At 49.9% G+C, this 20,343-nt stretch overlaps 8 protein-coding genes across 8 annotated transcripts; 6 read left to right on the forward strand and 2 right to left on the reverse strand.

Moving 5' to 3' along the window:
• Positions 1–244: 244 nt before the first annotated feature.
• Positions 245–988, forward strand: A1O9_04153 (ATP-dependent Clp protease, protease subunit; the record flags this gene model as incomplete). The annotated part of the gene is made up of 1 exon (XM_013406445.1): positions 245–988. One exon carries the CDS (start codon positions 245–247, stop codon positions 986–988), a length of 744 nt encoding a protein of 247 aa, XP_013261899.1.
• Positions 989–1,780: 792 nt separating this feature from the next.
• Positions 1,781–2,486, forward strand: A1O9_04154 (cytidine deaminase; the record flags this gene model as incomplete). The annotated part of the gene is made up of 2 exons (XM_013406446.1): positions 1,781–1,871; positions 1,930–2,486. The coding sequence occupies 2 exons, from the start codon at positions 1,781–1,783 to the stop codon at positions 2,484–2,486; spliced, it is 648 nt and encodes a 215-aa protein (XP_013261900.1).
• Positions 2,487–3,076: 590 nt separating this feature from the next.
• Positions 3,077–3,718, reverse strand: A1O9_04155 (acetyltransferase; the record flags this gene model as incomplete). The annotated part of the gene is made up of 2 exons (XM_013406447.1): positions 3,077–3,443; positions 3,516–3,718. The coding sequence occupies 2 exons, from the start codon at positions 3,716–3,718 to the stop codon at positions 3,077–3,079; spliced, it is 570 nt and encodes a 189-aa protein (XP_013261901.1).
• A 756-nt stretch (positions 3,719–4,474) lies between these two features.
• Positions 4,475–5,653, forward strand: A1O9_04156 (uncharacterized protein; the record flags this gene model as incomplete). The annotated part of the gene is made up of 1 exon (XM_013406448.1): positions 4,475–5,653. The coding sequence occupies one exon, from the start codon at positions 4,475–4,477 to the stop codon at positions 5,651–5,653; it is 1,179 nt and encodes a 392-aa protein (XP_013261902.1).
• Positions 5,654–8,347: 2,694 nt separating this feature from the next.
• A1O9_04157 (uncharacterized protein) lies at positions 8,348–9,086 on the forward strand (the record flags this gene model as incomplete). The annotated part of the gene is made up of 2 exons (XM_013406449.1): positions 8,348–8,684; positions 8,794–9,086. The coding sequence occupies 2 exons, from the start codon at positions 8,348–8,350 to the stop codon at positions 9,084–9,086; spliced, it is 630 nt and encodes a 209-aa protein (XP_013261903.1).
• Positions 9,087–12,879: 3,793 nt separating this feature from the next.
• Positions 12,880–13,508, forward strand: A1O9_04158 (uncharacterized protein; the record flags this gene model as incomplete). Its single annotated transcript, XM_013406450.1, has 2 exons — positions 12,880–13,345; positions 13,441–13,508. The coding sequence occupies 2 exons, from the start codon at positions 12,880–12,882 to the stop codon at positions 13,506–13,508; spliced, it is 534 nt and encodes a 177-aa protein (XP_013261904.1).
• Positions 13,509–14,387: 879 nt separating this feature from the next.
• Positions 14,388–15,731, reverse strand: A1O9_04159 (uncharacterized protein; the record flags this gene model as incomplete). Its single annotated transcript, XM_013406451.1, has 1 exon — positions 14,388–15,731. The coding sequence occupies one exon, from the start codon at positions 15,729–15,731 to the stop codon at positions 14,388–14,390; it is 1,344 nt and encodes a 447-aa protein (XP_013261905.1).
• Positions 15,732–18,605: 2,874 nt separating this feature from the next.
• On the forward strand, positions 18,606–19,289 carry A1O9_04160 (uncharacterized protein; the record flags this gene model as incomplete). Its single annotated transcript, XM_013406452.1, has 1 exon — positions 18,606–19,289. The coding sequence occupies exon 1, from the start codon at positions 18,639–18,641 to the stop codon at positions 19,287–19,289; it is 651 nt and encodes a 216-aa protein (XP_013261906.1). The 5' UTR covers positions 18,606–18,638.
• Positions 19,290–20,343: the final 1,054 nt, after the last annotated feature.

Below are 20,343 nucleotides of genomic sequence, written 5' to 3' on the forward strand. Positions count from 1 at the left end.
AAAAGCTTTACTGGAAGTAACCCTGAACATTTGAGAACAAGTACACTGTTACTTGTTGTTCCGCGATGCATCTCATTTGAAGACTCCATGTAGCCTCGTGAACTTATCAATATCGATGAGGCTAAGCCATACTACACCTGTGATCCACCGTACGGACACAAGGCTGACCTCTAAAACTCCTTCTCACCCTTTCTGTCTGCGCTCTACGACGCGATATCAACACTACGCTGTCCATCATAGAATAATGCGACAGCTCCTTCGCATATCCCCGCGGCTACCGGCACGTGTAGATGTCGTCGCACCCTGTGCAACCCTGCAGCCACGGGGACAGCGACGGCACTACTCGAGGAAGACGCCCAACACCAGCTGGCTCCCGGTACCTTTTGTGACCGAGAACATTGGCGGACTCCACCATACGACAGACCTGTTCAGCCGGCTCCTGAAGGAGCGGATCGTTTCTGTTTATGGAGAGGTCGACGATCAGATGGCCGCGACAGTCACAGCTTCCCTACTCTTCCTCGAATCCGAGTCCGACAAGCCGATTTCTATGTACATCAACTCCCCCGGCGGCTCAGTGACGGCGGGTCTCTCGATATACGACTGCATGAACTACATTGTGCCCGAAGTCTCTACACTAGTACTCGGACAAGCGGCGTCAATGGGCAGTCTCCTCCTCGCAGGTGGCGCACCCGGAAAGAGATATTGTCTTCCACATTCGAGCATCATGCTGCACCAGCCAAGCGGCGGGCACTACGGAACGGCAGCGGATATTGCTATCCACGCGAAAGAGATCCTGCGGATACGTGAGGTTCTGAACAAGATCTACGAGAAACATCTAACCGGCAAGAAGAAGTTGACACTGGCTGACATTGAGAAGCTGATGGAGCGCGATTACTTCCTGAGCGCTGAGGAGGCGTTGGATCTTGGCGTTGTCGATGAGATACTCGCGAGCAGAAAAAAGGTTCCGGAGCCGACTGAGGATGCCTGAGATGCCTTTATGAATAGTACATGAACGTGCTTTCGGGCACCTGGGGTCTATGACCGAGGATGGCCAGATAGCCCATTCGCTAAAATACTGTACAATACACGCAAGTCGATGAGTTGTACCATCTGTAACCGTCCTTGCGATGTACACCAACTCTTCCCTCAATCTCACTTCAGGCCTTGGAATGGGGCATGCAGTCTGATTGTTTTCTGGTTGGTGAATCAGGTCTCAGCTCTCTCCTCGAGAAGGTGCAAGGACGCCTCGCAGCGGGGCCGGTAGAGAATTGCAAAGGAGAGCATAGACATTTACGGGCTCATGTACTGACTGTGGATAGGCAAGCTCGAAGTCCAAATTCGGGATCGAGATGGGTGACGGTGGAACATGACACATGCCTGCCGTGTGAATCCTCTCTTAGGAATAGAGATTATCTACTCAATCAGAAAATGAAAACGCCATCTCCAAGGAATTCAGGGGTGATTGGCACTTATTCTCTCAAATTCTTGTTCTTCTCGGTCGGTCCGAAAGTGACACGGGTATCGTGATGTAGATACGTACTGTGCATCCAGTAGACACCCAACACCGAACCACAGGCGGGCACGTGGGTGGCAGCCTTGCGATATTCGGAAAGGCTTGGCAAGGCTATCCTCCCACGTAATTACCACTTGGAATTCTTGAATCCTGATATGACGCTGCCCTTTGCTACAACTTGATTACGAGGCTGTGGTCTTATATTTACTATACCTAATTGTTCCTTGATCCTGTGAATATACGCTGTTTAAACATCACACGGAGACCATGGCGTCCGGAGACTCCATTGTCCCGTTAACAAATGAGGAACTAGCCAAGCTAGCGACGCTTGCGATTGAGGCAAAGCAGACAGCATATTGTAAGTTATCGCGTGTGGTCCTCGCCATCTCCTGCAGTTTTATTCCCAAAGTGGAAAGATCATTTCCATACCCTCACCTCGGAGCCAACTCCAAAAGGCAATAAGGAAGCATCTGTTCCTCCAAAAATCAAGAAAACATCATCCCCCAAAGCCCACTCTCACTCACAACCACAATCCTCCATAGGCCCATACTCGAACTTCCGCGTCGGGGCCGCCGTGCTCCTCTCGAGCGGCACATACCACAGCGGCGCGAACGTCGAAGTGGCGAGCACGCCGGTGGGCATCTGCGCGGAGCGCTGTGCGATCGCGCCGATCGTGGCGTCGATGAAACGCCCCGAGATGCCGGTCATCCGCGCCATCGCCGTCAGCACCGACATCAACCCGCCGGCTAGCCCGTGCGGCATGTGCAGGCAGTTCATCAACGAGTTCGCGACCACGGGTGATCTCCCGATCTACATGTACGGCAAGGATGGGATGGCAGGCGATGTCGTCAAGATGACGATCGGAGAGTTGTTGCCCATGAGTTTTCGGAGGAATGATTATGAGAAGAATCGGGAGGGGACGACGAAGGGGACGGGGGAGGGGGCAGCGGGCGGGCTGTTTGGTGGTGAGTAGATGACGTGGGTGGGTGGATGGTGCTGTTGGACGTTGGTGAAGAGGAAGACGAGGTCTTATCACTTAATACCATTACGACGGTTTACTACGGGAGGATAGGCGGTGCTTTGTATTCAGAGTTTCGGGTGATTCCTGCCTTCTCGCTCGCCTGATGCCGTTAAGTCACTGGATCACGCTAGCGGTCTTTCCCACGGTCGCTCCTTCTTGATCTTGAAGTCTCGGTCGTTGGCGTACCTTCTCTGGGGCGCTGACAGGAAGGAGCACCGTGCTGCGCCATCTGACAGAAAGCGCGATTCTGACATCTGATATCACATGATCACACAAAGGGCTTCATCCCATCACATGATCCATTTGGGTCGTTGAAAGGTCTCCCCATAGACACCATCTCGTCTTATCCAAGGGCTGCTCGAGATTTTTGGTCGTACGGACACAGGCCTGGACTGTCGTCAAGAGATCGTTTATCAAACAGAATGGTCTCTTAATGTCAGACATGGATTTGTTATTAGTTGGTGGGAGGTTCAGCAGGAGATAGGTTGTGTGTCGTTGTAGTCTGCACCAGCACCAGATGATCATCCAAAGTCCCTCAAGCATCAAAATACATCATCCGGATCGACTTGGAAAGTCTCTCCATTCTCCCGGACATGGCTTCTGCTCACGTCTCGGTCAAGCGACTTCCTCATATCCAGTGCATCCTCCCCGTCTTTCGACACTCCGGTGGGATCGTCCGAGTAGTACTTGACCACGGTTCGAAAGGTAGAGTACCCCATGCTTTCATACATCTTGATGGCGTTTTGGTTGCTCTTCCGAACAAAGAGATCGACAAACCAGGCATCTTGTTGATTGCATGCCGTCTCCAGCGACTCAGTCAGGAGCTTGCCATATCCCAGCCGTCGATACTGTGGCGCTATGGACAGGGCTGTAACATGGCCATGCCACGGTAAGTAGTGTGGTGATGCCCTGCAACATTGATCCCGCTCAGAATATTCTCACTCACGGCCGGTCTCAACCCGTTAGCTTGACTGGACTTACTGCAGGTGTTTGGGAGTTTCCTCGACCTTGCCAATGATATAACCGACGATCTGACCCTGCTCTTCAATGCACTGAAACAATGAAGGCCATCTCATGAGGTATTGAAGATAAAATCCCAAGTCATAGTTCTCCGTGTAGGGGTCAAGATTGCAGAGATTTAGCTGGAAAAGATCTGATGGTCGAACTCTGCGTATGGTCGGCATGATCGATTAGTCAATCAGTCAATCACTCACATCCCCAACCTTCTCACGGACGATGACTCTTGCGGGGATTGCCTCTGACCGACGCACGATTGCGATGACATGCAGCGGAAAAAACACGATCGTTGTGGATGGAGACATTTGGAAACCAGCACCAGGCAGTGGCAAGTTGGCAACCCGGGTGTCTTGCTGGGCACGCCCCGAACCGCAACTTTAGCCTGCAGCAACTCAGCCGGCGGCCAGCGACAGGCGGCCAGCATCAACACCTCCATACGGAGTACGAGTACCGATACCCAGTATATTTTTGTCCGTGGGAAACGGGCTCAAGGTACGAATTCGGTGTTGGTGACGCTCCTTTCACTCCCTCATCCTCCCTGCCTGACTAGCTAGACTTCCCAACGCACACCGCAACGCGACAAACGACGATCGATTCCTCGCTCTATGGGAGTTTGTTCATTCGAAAAGCATGCTTCTAGTTGTATGATACCCGCTTCTTTGCACCCTTTACTAGATCGATAGACCTGCATCTGCCCCTGCATTAAGACAATGATGGTTGCATCTCCACCGGCCTCGCCTTCAACTCCATCGCGGAAACGCAGGTCGCTGCGACTATCCAACATCAATAATCCTTCCAGCGAGAATACCTCCTTCAGTCCTTACACCAGCGGAACCACAAATGGCACCTCCTCCTACTCGCGACGCTCCTCTCGGACGTCGCAGACTTCGTACCAACCACGCTCCCCGGTAACACCCCGACCCATGTCTTCCAAGTCTTCCAGGCCCCCTTCCTTCTCCCAACGCAGACTCAGCAGGACAAGTCTTCACAGCAATAGGAGTCTGGAACAACTGGAAGATAACAATAACGGGCTGGGCAACCTGGCCGATGAGCTGGGCCAAGCCTGGGACGGAGACGACGACGACGACGACCAGGGAGAACAATCCAATTTCCTCGAGGGACTAAGAGAGGGTATTGCAGAGCAGGACTCGTCAATGCGTGGTTTACACAGCCCTTACGGAATGAATGACATGCACGACTTTGGCTTTGGCATGGTGATGCAAAGCCCACACCCGGCCCAACTCGACGGACCGTCACCTACGTTACACGTTCCGCAGACACGTCGCGATTCCGATCCCCGAGGCAGCAGGAAATCCGGACACCAGAGACATGAATCCGCGTATGATGGCTCCGATTATGGACCAGATTCAGATCTTGAGCAGCCCGATGATTGCCTGCCCCCCATCATGCGGAAACGTATACGCGACCTCGAAAATCTGACTCGGCTCTGCATCAACCCCGAGGATGCGGTGAGTGAAGGTGGAGGCACGGTTCGTAGAACCATACACGGATTGAAAGAGCTTGGTCCGCAGGGCAATATTGAATATGGTGTGACTCGGCTGATTACGGCGTATACCTCGATGGCATCTCATCGGACGAATAAAACTAGGGATCTCTTTACACAAAGCCATTCTCTTTTATATGGCGGGCTATTGAATCTTCCCGAAGAAACGCTCGACTTGCTACTCGACGAGGTGAACGAACTTATTCTTACTATACCCTTCCTCCGTCAGCAGAACCCTCTGCTCTCCCTTCAGATACTGGCATCGCAGACGGATGAGCTGGGCCAAACGCTACGTTCCATCACAGACTTGCTACAAGAATTCAAGTTGGCAGCCAACACTGCAAGTCGCAAGCTCAAGACGGTGCGAGATCAGGTGGACGACATGAGCATTGAAGAGGAACTCGTCGAGAACAGCATCATGCTGATCCAGGCCGGGGACTGGGATCGAAGGTGCAGAACTAGACAAGCGGCCAGGACCTGCCAGGAGATATGTGAAGGGTTTGCGACCCGCTGGGGACTCGAATTCGATGCCAACCTAGCTGAAAGGCAAGAACATGTCAAGTCGAGACCCTCGTTACAAGTGATGGTGTCAGGTTAAGCGCCTGCAAACAGGGAATGAATGCTGCCAAGTGGTAGCGGTAACGATTGGTATGGAGCGACCGGAGTCTTCGAGAACGGTTTTTGATGTCTAATGTCTGTCGGATCAGAAGGTGTGTTGGATTACATTGGAGCACACAATTCACTATTGTTAGATAAACATCGGAAGGGCAGGAGGCTCCCGTAAGTCGTGTTCGATTTACGAAATCCTTGTAGTTTTCCCAAATTCAATATGGACCAAGAGAATGGCAACTGCATGAAAGAGCCTCCCTGCATCAAGGTAGACTTCTACCCAGCTAGCCATGAGCAAGGGTTTCAATTCAAGTTGACAAATACCTGATGCTCAATCAACGCCGGCTATAGAACTGTCCTTTCTCTCCACAGGCCATTGTGAACGCTCTTAAGAATTCGCCTCGATGCAATCCAAATAGGACTGAACCCTGCAGGCAATGATCTTGTGGCAACTACGAGTAATGCCCAAGAATCATCCTGCATTGCAGGAGTTCAAAAATCCACTCTAATCCCGCCTGGTAGACAGCCAGTATTGGAAAGGGATGTGCCTATACTTTACCGAAGGCGAGGGAGAGACTCGAGAGATGCCTAGATGGACAATCACCCTTCCATATTTCATTTTTCGACTGGTGATCTGCATCACTTCGCCAATTCAGTTGCTGGGGTAGAAGGGGCGATGGTAGACTGCCCTATTCCAGGCAGCCAGATACCAAAATGCAAATTCCTCTCTGCTCCTTCCTGGAACCGCATCGCTCACGTGGTTTTTCCTTTAGGCTGGAAGAAGGGAAGGAACGAAAAGGTAGGGAGTACTGGGCGCTGGATCTGGGGAAGGGACAACACAGTTCCCACAATAATGATGCGGCAATCAAAAAGATCCTCAAAATAGATCATCCTCTGCATGTTATTACCTAGCTACCTACCCAGGTAGGTAGGCATTATGTGTACGACCTCAGTGTTGCTAGACTGCACGGTTCTCAATCTCTGGAACCTGTCAAATCAAATGCATGCCGCAACACATCAATAGCTCTGAATCCGGTATCCAGACTTCCAGGACTGACAGCATAGGGTTACGCGGCCGCCATCTTCCTGAACGCTTTGAGCAGTTGCCAGATCGAACATACAGTGGGCATGAGCTGCAGCGGTAGCAGCATTGCTCTTTGATTTATGGACGGCAGCATATACCAACGTCATGGTTAAAGGTTAGATTTCCATCATGGGCATAGTGAGGCTAGAAGACCAAAAAAAACTAAAAACAGGTCATCGTGGAGCCTGGAGCCCTGGCAGAGATGCCGCCATTCCCGTGATGGACCCCTAATAGCTATCCATGCATGACCACCACTCCGTCTCTTTTGTCAAACGGAATGCTTTCAGAGCATTGAGCCCTTCGCGCCATCGACAGCCTTTCCTCAGCCACGAGTCCTTATCTTTGAGATACATGACTTTTGAGGGCCAAAGCTTAACGTGCAGGTGGAATGCAGCCGAAACCAGTGGCTGTCAGCATCTTGTTGATGCTTAATCGAAGCCACACGGAAAGGCTTCAGCTTCAGAGCTCCTGTATCAGCCTCTATGCGGCTCAGGCTTGTCCGACGTCTATGGTGGTGCTGAATTCAAAAGCTTGACTGAGCAAGATACCCGCTTGGTCGTTAGCCACGGCTTTGGTGTGGTGCATCTCCTAGACTACTTAGAGCAAGCCCTCATCGTCCGGCGTGTGTTTCTGCCAGGGGTGCCCCTGGGACTGAGGGGCCTCCAATCTGCCCCGTATTCAACGTGGAATACGTCTCGGTTAACATTGGACCATCTCCTGATCGCATATTTGCCCAACCGAAGACCAAGCGCTGATACGTATCTGCGATTCAAAGTCTCTTGAAGTGACTGATCCAGTCAGATATGCCGCGCCGAAGACTTCAAAGCAACAGTCGCCATCGCATTGCTATTCCCCTCTGAAGCGCACGGATTTACAATCCTCGAATTATCAGTCGGCTATTTAGTCTAGGACGATCCGAATATCCAGCGAACCCATCGTGCAACGTTGTCGCAAATCAGATCGGATCAAGAGATTCGCAAATCCACCTCCAACGGGATCCACTCTGCCCCTGGCCAAGCTTGAACAGAGTTGTGATCCAAACAAGACATTCCAAGCTCCAATCTCAAGCTTTCCACTGCCGCCACAAGCTTCAGCCCATTGTCGGGACGCCTAGCTTCCATCACCTGTTCAAACATCAAATGGTCGCATCTTCTCCTGCCGAACACGGCATGCTTGTGGTCCCATGTCTCAGACCAAGTTGCGCATGATTGCCATACGCTGCAACCCTGGACAAGGTTGGTCCGTCTCTTCAGCCTCGTGCCCACTTATTCAGACGACTCAACGATACTGTTTGGCATCCTTGATCGCTTTGGCCAGTCATTTGGCCACTAACACTCGTTGGGTTGGATTGCTTTGCTGCTGAACGCTACGGATGCAATCTCCCTCTATATACCCACATGAAGTTCCCCCATCTTTTATTCAAAGGTCTTCCCCTTCCACCCTCTTTCTAATTCTGGACTTGATCTACCTCACGCATAGCCATTCGCTTGATCACCGTCACTCGTTATAACCCCATCAACAACAACAACAACAACAACTACTACCAACCTCATACACACGTCTCCCTAATTGTCCTTGCTCTGCATAACAACTACGAAAATGAAGTCCGTCGCCGCCATTGCCATCTTGGCTGGCCTTGCCACCGCATTCCCTGGAGAGGTGCTAAAGAAGCGCGCATTGAAGCCAAGAGAGGGCTGCCCTCGAGAGCTCACCCCCGGCCAATTCGAATTCCCTCACTACATCACCCAGATCTCCAAGTCACAGCCTGACAAGTCCTTCGGACCTCAGTACAATGGCGTATTCACCCCCAATGACATTGAGTCCATCTTCAGCTTCGACGTCCCAGCCTCGCGCGCCGATGCAAACTGCACACTCGAGTTCATCTTCCCCCAGAAGTCGCAACTGAAGACTTCCAACTTCGACTACGAGGGTGGTGGTAAGTTTCATTCCATTTCATGTTCCTTCCACTCCGGATAGTAAGACCAGAGAATATCCTTCAAACCAAATATGCAAACAGGAAATTAGCTAACCCAACTGAAAACCAGGCTCGTTCTTCTTCACAGGCTACAACCCAGGCAGCTGCCCGGGACCCCAGACGACATACAATAACCAGCCAGCACCAGGACCATTTCCAGCATTCCCACCCATCCACATGGAGCCCGGTAACGCCTATACCATTGACATTGGCCCTTGCTTTGTCGGTGCCGGCACCTGTGTCGCTGGCAAGACATCCACCAACGACACCAACTTCTGGTATTTCCAGGACCAAGACGAGTGCCCCATTGGCATCTACACCGCTTACACTTACGGCGAGCCCAACAGGCCACCTCCATCATAGACCATCAGTGTGGTGGATACCATGACTGGTCGACCGACAAACAATTCGACACACGGCACTTTCGGGTTTCATCATGATTCAATCAAAACCAACACGGCAAAGCAGTCAACACGATTTGCCATGCCTTCTGTTCTCGCACATTTGTCGTACAACGACAAAATCGCGGCCCGGGGATCTTTGTTCATATATATAAATCGTGCTCTTCTTCCCTTCTTTTCCTCTGCTGCGGGTTGGAACATGCAATATCCCTATACCGTACCGTATCGTACCATACCAGAATACTTGCTACCGTGTATGTAGCCTAATGATCTATTTGACTCGACGCAGCTTGATAAGCATACACATAGCGCGCTTCTTCTCGTCCTCTGCTAACGAGTCCGTTGTTGCTGTTAATAACACAAAGCAATGTTTCATGGTTCATGTGTGTCCGCTACAGTGAGAGACAAGTGACATACTGTGCAAAAGTTGGATCTCATTGCCCCGGTCCGCCGACGGTTACTTCATTGTTGATACCAAGTAGATATGCGTGCGCCGACTGCCGTGCAGCCATGATCGCGAGCCAGTCAATTAATGATCTGTAGATGACGGAGGATTGAGCGTGAACTGTATGGAACGAGTACATGCGAGCACAAGAGGCTTTCAAGTCCGAGCTTCGCGCGCCCAAATTTCAAAACACACGCCACCCATCCACCCGCCCGCCTTAACGGGACCGCCAACATTGCATATCGCACATCGCACGCCACACTCTTTGCCCGCTATGTCAGGGGAGACTCTGTGTATTCTGCATCATCAATCATTCAATCACGTATCTGCAAGCAGTAAGCTAGCACGAACCGTCAACAAACCACCCCGAAAGTTGACAGCCGCATTGAGGGGGGCAGTGGTCGAGTGACAGCAGTCAACAACAAACATACAAGTTTCCAGAGTTTCAAGCAGTAGCAGTGATATCCGATGTATGGCACGGACCCATATATATATCTGTACGGAGTATCCCCCCTTGGCGGCTGTCAAACAAAAATCAAAGAGACGAAAAGATAACCATCAATTTAGCTGTCTCTCTGTCAAGCGGTGGAGTTCTCCTTGTTGCTGGTGTGTCACGAGTCACGAACACACATGCGTAGCTCCGGCCGTAGATTTGGAGCCGTGAATGCAACTGGTTCCGTTGGCGTGAGGAATCGCAAAGTAAGGTCTGATTTTGTTCCGTTGCGGTCTGCCAACTCCTCGTCTGGACATACCCTGGCCTGTGATCATGCAAGCTCCCATATCGTTCCGTCAGAAAACAGAGACAGAAGAGGGAGAGTATGCGTATGTGTGTGTGAGTCTGATAGAGAGGGAAAGGTCCAATGAGTTTTCTTCAGAAAGCGTCACATATCCAGCTTGATCGCGAGATGCATAGTACTGGGAAGTTCGAACTGGACTGATATTCGGGCTTCCGTCCCTAGTCTGATGTTTCTAGGACAAGACAAGATCATAGAGAAGCGTGTCGATTTCCTGGAGATGTCGTGCTGTGGTGGCCTGAAATCGCACGTCATGTTTGCATCGCGCTTCGACAGCTGATCTGGACTTCAGGTGACCCCATGTACATCGCATGAGCAGCGAAACCGCCAAAATTGGATGCAAATTCAAGTTATTGTGCAGCCTGTCGTCGAGTTCGTGTGCTTGGTGCAGCAGATTCACTCAGCAAACCATAAGAACAGCAGTCCGCACGTTCTCAAATGCTGCCATAGAATGTGACGCCTGCACAGACGGAGGAGAGGACGTACTGCAAAATTCTCGCCACTGCCTTCTTGAAAGATTTACCAGTCCTCTTACCAGTCCTCTTGCCCGTGACCTCATCGGCGATCTTGGAGATCATCATTACCCGGGTAGCGTGGACGATTGGTTGGATGCAAATGTGGTGTGATGACTCTTGTCTAGTACTTGGGTAGCATGCCCCACGTGACCCATTGTTGATGCAGATGAGCGCTTTGAGTGGTCGATCCATCAGGCTCCGAGGATAGATCCAGTGCATTCTAGATAAGTTATCGAGATCCCGAGATATACTCAGCCATGCTCGGCGATAGACGTCGCAATGCTTGAAATACTGTTAGCTTGCTGTGATTTTCGTTATGCACTCTAGTCATGGGAGTCGAGGGAACTGGAATGGTTTTCTGGGATCAGAAAACTGGGATTGCTATTTCCTCATCTCGCTCTTCGAGGGCTCAAGCCTGCGGGTACAATGAATAGAAAGGGAAAGTTGGGATTGCTGCGAGACGATGGCAGATCTGATATGGAAATCAACATTCTCTGCTCCGAATGGTTGCTGCCTCCTGCGCAGGAGGACAGAATGCTACTTGCAAGGGATGTCGAGGTTCGACATGTCGAATGGGCTCAAGACGAAAAGGAAAGGCTCCAAATCACTCCTGAACAGCACAGAGTCGAAGTTCAACAAACGAGCTTTTGTCAATGGTCCAGTCTGTGGAGATGGACTTTGGATATGTTGCAAGTTTGAAAGGTCGTCCGATTATCACAACGCATACAGTGATCAGCCCTCAGCCTCAGAACAGGTTGAAAAATTGCCTATCAGCAACTCGCCTCCCCTCGAATCGGCGAGCTCCAGCCCGAAGCGCACGAAAGTAGTGAACATTGTCGCCTTCGTTCTGCTCGACAGGGTTACGCTCAACCCTTCTCTCAGATTTCAATCGGATATTGGATCCTCATGAAAGTGTGCAAAGAGGAAGGGACTCTAACCACTCAGATGGATGGGATTACGTGACTGCTGATCGTGGTCTCGCAAGTGTCAAGAATGGTCAACGAGACAGCCAGGAGCCTAAGCTATCTCACCAAAGAAGGTGCTGTCATGTGTTATTGATAGAAACATGCTACATCGTTCCTGCATGAGAATGAAGAAATCAATGTCATTGCTCTTACCATGAACAAGGGTTGACTGTCCATCACCCCTGCCCATAGTAGGGCGAACATGTGCCGCTGAAAGAACGATGGACATCCGTTTTGCAAGACATCCAAGCCGAACGAATTCACTCATAACCTATGAGTCATTTGGGAGTGGTCAACAGAGGTAAAATACAGAAAGCGAGTAGACAATTTCCCGTATGTTTCGATAGGTCCCAGTGTCATTCGGTGACTGGGCGAAAGATTTCGTTAAGACCAAAGCCAAGGTAAAGGAAAGGACGCTTCCAGACTGCTCGATTCGGAGAAGGCCGAGCTCGTTATTAACGGAGCATGGCGTGAGGCCCAAGCGCTGTGGGGACTCAGCAAAAACAGATCTCTCGCTTGGCCTTTCAGGCCTTTACACACTCAGATGCAAAGTGGTCTGATGCTCGTTTTCTCGTAGTCATACGCCCGGAAATACGCGACCATAATTGGGTCAGCGCCATCGGAAAGTACTTGTGTTTTCTTGCCGACGGCCGCTTCTATTGATTCTATACCAGTCAGTGTACGCGTCATTTTGGTAATCACTTCAATGCATGTCTCAATCAGCATTATCACGATACCGATACATGCCGTTATGCGCGGAAAAACGAACGTTACTGGCACATGAGAGGTTCTTGCATGGCAAGATGAATTACAAGGTGCCAGGGTTACCTATCTCAATCCGTTCTTGGTATCCTTAACCCAGAGTATATGAAGCGCCTTGAGGCGTGGCTTTCGTAGATTCTGCCCCATCAGTCCAAACAACTATTAACAGCTATAAGATATCCATATACGAATCTACAAAGTATCCTTTTGTTGAAAGTTTATCAATCTAAACCGAAAGGCTCCCTTACAAAATCAACCCAACCACCAATTATCAATGGCAGCAAAGCAATCTCAACAACCAAACGCCACACTATCCGCAGCTGCAATGTCCATAACAAGCACAAAAAGCAGTATATCTGATAACTCGCTAGAGTCAATGCACGGATACGGAGACAACTGGTTTGAAAACATGAACGAAATGGTCACACAATACCATCAGCGGAAAGCCGAACAAGCCTCTCGACAAGCCATGCACAATTATGGAGACGCATGGTTTGAGAACCTGAACCATCAACGAGAGGACTTCGAGCACCGCAAATCAGAAGAACTGGAAAGAGAATCCCACCAACCACACAATTACGGAGATGCATGGTTCGAAAAGCTCAACCACCAACGGGAAGACTTCGAGCATGAGAAAGAAGAGCAACAAGGGCGATCCCGCCAACAACCCCACAATCACGGATCGGCATGGTTTGAACACTTCGAAGGCGACTGGAGTGAGTGGAAGCACATACACGAGGGTAAGTCCTCTTGAAGAGACCCGCCTTGGAATTTGTTTCAGCGTGGGAAAAGAGGACTATCACTTTTATTGACCATCTCCTGCTTCTTTGTCTAGATCCAAAAGTGAGGCGATACGACCGCTTCATGGACAGTGATGACGAGAGCTGTGAGCTCGGTCTGTAAAGCGAAAACGTTTTTCCTTTGTTGATGGTTTACGACGACATGCTGCATATCAAAGTAATAGGAGTTATGGGTCAGAGATGCTTTCTCAACGCATTGGATGGAGTTCATATCACTCGATAGTAATTCACAACAGCCCTCTTGCTAGAATGAGGCGAGCTGGATGTAGGCTTATCATGGTAGTAAGACGACATCTCACCACAAGTGGGAGGACACAGAAGCTCATACAGGGCTACAATCCAGCACCTGAAACAAATCAAGAAAACATTCCTCTCTCTCAAGTGATCAGCCTCCACTCGCCATTGACCACGTTGGCAATACCTGTGGGCACCCCAATGGACAAGCCCTCCAAGTGGGACCGATGTACGTGTTGTAGACATGTGTAGGGCTGATAAGGCTGTCGATCCATGCAGACATGGTCACGCGGCTGAGAATTCAGGGGCATACGGACAACAGTCGCGGAGTCGAACACTCAGGACTTCGCGAATGAACATGTGAATCGCTTGGCGTAGACGTGGGCGCTGGGAGAACGTCCCATGTCTGTTCAGAATATACTAAAATACGATGATTTCAAGAGTTGCTCCAATTGATAGTGTTGAGGGCATGGAAGTACATTTGCAACAGGCATTCAGCGAACGAAAATTTCCTGCCATGTAATACGAAGTATTCATTGATCATTCCTAGATGTGTCTCGTGTGACTGCAAGATTGTGCGCTTCTGGACCAGTTGTGGTAGCTTCCTCACCCCCCACAAACTCCCAGCCTTGCCGAAGAATAAAATCAAATTCCCTCCCCAGTAGTAACCAAATGCGTACGCTCTACAGGAAACACGGATCCAATCTCATTCATCGTAGTTTCTTTTTTACCCTTTTCCACGCATTACTTATTGGTCGAAGAATATGGCCACAGTCAGCATGCGTTCCAGGGCGGTTTTCGGATGACGGTGGCCGCCGTCGAGTGCCTCGTCTGAGCCGTCGCCGTCGCTGGAGTGAGAGTTTTCAGCTTCGAGACCGGTCTTGAAGCGATATTCTGGTCGCCTCTTGCGTTTCCGGAGATGACCGTACGAAGGCTGTTGATGTGGTACTTGGATTGGTTTCGTCTCCTCTTCGACGATGTTCAGTAGATGGTGGGAGTTGATGCTGCTGGCACCCGAACTCTGCAGTGAGCCACTATTACTATGGTGACTTCCGTCGCTGCTGCTGCTGCCACTGCTAGAGGTCTCGATGTACTCTCCAGAAAGCTCTGATGAAGAAGATGAGTCGGTCAGATTATGATGCAACGTCGGTGTTGTTGGTGTCAGCGGAGGGTGAGCTCCCCAACCTTGGCCTTTGGAGCTATCGCTTACACCGAGGAAGTGTGGAGATGGATGGCCCACAGGATGATCGCTATCAATTTGTTGATGACGAAGTTGTTCTCGGATACGCCGCATGGCGTGCATGTGGTTGCGAAATCCAGTTTCAATATCTTCGAGGTTCATCACGCCGGGAGGAGTTTTGCGTGAAGGATTTTCCTGGTTGTGTCTGGGACGTACTGGCGAAGCGGGTGTGTTAGGAAGTTGCAGTCCAAGCCCAGAAGATGCATTTTGCAACAGTGGCGAACTTGAGACCTTGACTTCCTCATTTACTGCCCCGTTGAATTCCATCTGCTGTGCCGATCTATCGGCTGGCCGTCGTAGCCCGGTTGGTAGGTCCGAATCCCATTTATGGAGTACGTGCTTCGACACCTCGCTCAAGACACGGAACTCCTCGGATTCTGATGTCTCTCTGGCCCTGGCGAGTTCGGCGTGGGTGAGGCAGGAAAGGAAGACATTGAGACTTTCTACCAGCATCGATAGCTTCCTTCTGAAATCCTGAATTGTAACACCTTCAATGGTGACATCACTGTGCAACAGCCAGTTTTTGATGCTCGCTCGATCCTTCGACGAGCTGCCGAGATATTGTCTGACGAGATTGTGTAATGGCCGTAGAGCAGCACCTAACGATGTTAAAATTTTCGAGAATGTTAGCGCCCATCTGGCCTTATCAGGTTGACGGTCGATGAGTAACGAGGTTGTGCCGAAACTATGGAGCGAGTCCAAGCTAATGGCAATGGTCCAGACTTCGAAACGCAGGTTCTCGAAGTCTTCGCAGGCTTTTTGCATGCCATAAAAGGTGTGCCACGCCAGTTTAGTTACCTCTGCCATTGTGGCAGGCTCTCCTGTCGTGGTGAAGCGCATGGCTTGAGGCATGGGTGCGTAATAGTGGTCCAAAGATGGTGTTATGAGTGTGGTAGTGGTTCTTGCAATGACTATTTAACAGATAAGCATTCAACAGAGCCTCGCATTTCGGGTTAGGGGTGACATGACCGACTTGTTAGCATTCGCCGCTCATAGAGCTAGATGATCAAGCGAACCAAGAAACAGGTGACAATGGATACTCTTTTGCCTCCTGCGAATGATTTCAATTGTGAATGAGATCAAGGAAGTAGAAATCCACATGGATTTGTGGGAGTCATCAACTTGGGCCACTCCAACGCACACTCTGAGCAGGCCGACTAGTCACACCACGCAGTGGTCCGACTGCTGTATGGCTCGAACGGCTGACGCTCCCCACCCCGCGAAAAATATAAAAGCCCAGGCAACCCGAATCAATCTCCATTGCACGCCACAGCTTCAGGTGCCTCTCGATCGGAACTCAATAAAGGGATCGAGTCGCTTAGCCACATGCGACTTCACCAAGCGATCGAGAGGGCTGGGTTAACGCGCGTCCAGATCGTGAGTATGGTGCGTAATTCGATTTTCTGAAGCTCCAGACCACTGATACAGGGTATCGAGTTCTGAAACATGACAACAGTACTTAGTACCATTTTCTAAGTGCTGTCATTATTCGGTCGTACTCGTTTCCTTTTTCTCAACCGTCAACCCCTCAGAGTGATTCCATGTAGTGTTAGCTTGCACCTCGTATATGATCTGGCGGTTATAGAAACATCGCTCGAGTGAGTGATTTAATAAGCAAAGCAACACGCCTGAGGGTGCCTGTGGAATTGGACAAACCGACGTATCGCCAAGCATTAGAAGCACCTGATATATCAGGGGCGCTTCCAGGTCACCTGGGGATTGGCGGATTTAACACCTCATCACGGTTGTCTTAAGTGCTTTTCCGCGCCTTGGGGGCTTAACGTGCCTATAGGAGTCGGCGAAAGCTGTCAAGTGCATTGAGCTAACTGTTATCGATACCTATTGTGGCTGGTGTTCCCTGCACTGAAGGGGCTGGTATCTTACTCGTACATACGGTACGGAGTACAGAGGACACGTGCCCATGCTACTCATTATTAACTATATATTGTCTGAGGATGGATGAGGCCTCCTGTTGCGCTCCGTACAGGATCGCACTAGTCTCACTGATTTGCATAACAGACGCCTTTTAACGGACGATGTTCCTTGGAACTGTGCGTTATGAGACCACTAACTTAAGTGCTATATCCTACTGTTAAGTAACTTGCTATCCGACTTGTAAGACCAGCTCTCGTGATAATTCGCCAAACCAATGATAGCTTCTTTACCCACAGTCCATCTATTGGGCAAAACTCCCTACAAGCCGCATTTTCAGGGACAGTTCAAACTTAGATAGAGCTTTAACCTGTTCCTAATGACAACGTTTACAACTTGCGATGTCCTGGTTGGTTGCTGTCTGGGCAGAAGCAACACGGCACTTTGAAGCTCCGTGTTGAAACCCAAGGACGGAGGATGATCAAAAGGATAAACGGCCAAAGGCCAATACCGATCTCAAAGATGTGTTGTTGTTGCGACACAGTTACATACAAATGCTCCATAGGTGGAGTCATTTCGTAGCAGGTAAGGCGGGGACACTGTCAGCTTCGTATAGGTCTTAGATTCGATCCGCCCTCTACTGTTGGCACACCTCGGTACTCCGGAAACCATATTCATCAACCAGAGGCCCAGAAATGATTGAATATGTTCCTTGTCGAAGAGAGACCTTTTAAGTGCCTCAGATTACTCAGATTCTCAGCCTTGTGTTGTGCAGGTGACTGGAATGCACCTGTGGAACTCTCATCGTAGTGTTAAACTTTAAGAGATCAATCCATTCACTTATTTTCCCATCAGAAAGATAAATATTCAGTCCACTGAACCTGAGATCTGTCTCTCTCACGATTTCCATTTACCAAAGCACAAGAACTGCAATCGTGGCATTCTCGCACTGAGATCGTCCTGGTCGACAAGTTAATTATTGACAATACTCATCCTTGCCCAAACAAGTGAGAAACTACTCGTGGGCTCACACCCAGGCACTGGGAGATCAGCTCTACCACCTACTCAACACTTCACTACTTTTGAGGATCAAACTCAGACAGAAACATGAAGAATGAAATGAAACATCAGGCACCGAGCCTGGCTACGACACTCAAACACTTGGTACTCTCTTGGGTGATTGTCAGGCCATATACACCGAATGCGATAATGGTTAAGTTGACAGAACCCGGAGCAGCCCGATAACCACGTGTGCGCGAGCCGGAAACCTTGACCGCAATTTGTGGCATATGACTCTTAGGAAACGGGCACGGATTCCCTCAATCATCAGAGTCGTGGGGCCGAAGAAGCTTGTCACAAATCACACCACTCTTCATTAGCCATCATTAATTCCCGCCCTTCTCGTTCCTACAACATACAAACCCCTCATAATGCACTATCAACCATAAGCAACAGATTAGCCCCTCTTGCTTCAGGACACATGCATACACACATAGCAGCCCTTCTTTTGTGGGGTTCTAAACAAATCCAGACCGCTAGCCACCGGTGATCATACGATCTTATCCCTAGCCGTGGCCGACTTCCGACAAGGAAATTGGGATAACCTAAGCGAACGCAGCATATCTCAAATTGTTTGTTGATACTAGGACCTCATAATGAGGAGATGTCCTCCTGTTGAGTCGTTCCCATTGTACATACCATTGCTTCATCGCATCACTTCCCACCTGGTTGTATGTTGGCCTTACAGTTTACCCTAATTGACATTATTTTCCAACAATTTCCCTGGCGATGATCATGCACACCTCAAACCAACATGGTGTACCAGGTGGTCGTTATATCATGAGCAAGACCACTGCCACAATATCCCCCGAAGTTTCTTGCTCAGATATGAAATATTTTGCCTACAAACTAGGCTACCTCTCAAGAGTGAACATTCGACGTGAGGCCCAGAAAGCCGAACCTCGCTTATTCAAACTCCTCGGCCATGCGACGCTATTCGACAACGCAAGAAATTATGTCACCCAGCATCTAGATGACGAAGTCGACGAAGTCGAAATTGAAGCAGACGCTACTATTGAGTGGGATGAAGATGAAGACGACGCGACCATTGAATACGTGGAAGACATTAGGGACGATCAGGTCTCGATACTCGACGCACCAATTGTTCACTCCTCAGTGTCCTCGTCGAAAGAAAACTCATTAGGGCTCGTTTGCAAACCTCGAACTTTGTCGATACTGCATGCTTCGCCCATCGAGTCGCAGCATATTGATGAAGATGACTGGGACAACGACAGCAATACCAGTACGGAAGCAGGAGATGACGACGAAGGCCATTGGAGTGACACGACTTGTGAGGAAGAGGACGTTTATGTGGCCCCGGTGGATCCCGCCACTTCCGATCCCTATCTGCTGAAGTGCGCAACGCCTACATTTCCTCAACACAAGGCGGCTGATGATGACATTATCCTCTGGTCGCAGCAGCCACGCGTCCTAACACTTCGGCAAGTCGAAGATATGTTTGTTGAAGCATTTGGCTAAGCAGCGGCCGTCCTAGCGGATACTATTCCGTTCGGTTGTTGACTAAATGATGAAGACACCGGGCATGGCCTTGCTCCGCGTTCTACTATGGTTGAGCGAGACATCGCCTTTGAATGCAATTTTACGAACTTGGTTGTTGCGCTTCTAGCATGGCGTCTGGCGAGATCTCACTAGCCTGCTTTTCTACATGATCTACTGCAGGAACTTTGAACGAATGCAAAATAACACATACCTAATTGCCATGTTCAATCCTCACATCAGCAGAAATGAATCCACCCGATGCTACCCAAACCAATAGTCTTCGAGTAAAAGATGCAAAACAAGTGAACGGTACAGTAATGCGTAGGAGCCGTCCTGATTGCTGCAACAACGTTAACCCAACGCAGACTTTGTGGATGCTTGGCAAGCAATTGTCTTGATTACATGATTGTCGGACAGACTTTGATGAGAGTTGGAGTCATCACTGTGCTCAAACAAGGCCGGCACCTCGACGGTGGTTCTTTCCCTTAGTCATTGGTGGGAAACGCTCGAATACCCATGAACCGGCGAAATGGGAAACGCACTGCACTATTCCTTGCCTCTGGTCACTAGTGCTTTCGCGATCCATGGCCTGATGAGCTCCCATAGCTCGCCACTCTCTTGGTAATATACTCCGATTGGGACGCTGGAGATCCTTGTTGATTAGCACATCACCTGCATGATGGATGCGCGTGCGTCATTTCCCCAGATCGGCGTGCAGCTTGTATCAATACCGGCGTTCGTATCGGCCTAAAATTGGTCAGACCACTGTAGCCAATACTTGGGCGTGCTCACACTACATTGTGTCTGATCTCTTTATGAGTTGACCCCCGATATGTCCCCACGAACCTCGGTATCGATATCGAGAATCCCGCATTGGTATTGCTCCGATGGGAAAAGGACAAATGAAGTCTACCGGATTCAAGTGCTTATCTGAGCAAATGAGGCATTCTTGACCATTTATGGATTTGATGAGTCACCACTCATCTCGCCTAATGCTGCTGCTGTTGAGAATAAGCTCTTCAGCGTGTGGTCT

The sequence above is a fragment of the Exophiala aquamarina genome (assembly GCF_000709125.1).
Source record: "Exophiala aquamarina CBS 119918 chromosome Unknown aczIA-supercont1.3, whole genome shotgun sequence".
Classification (NCBI taxonomy): domain Eukaryota; kingdom Fungi; phylum Ascomycota; class Eurotiomycetes; order Chaetothyriales; family Herpotrichiellaceae; genus Exophiala; species Exophiala aquamarina.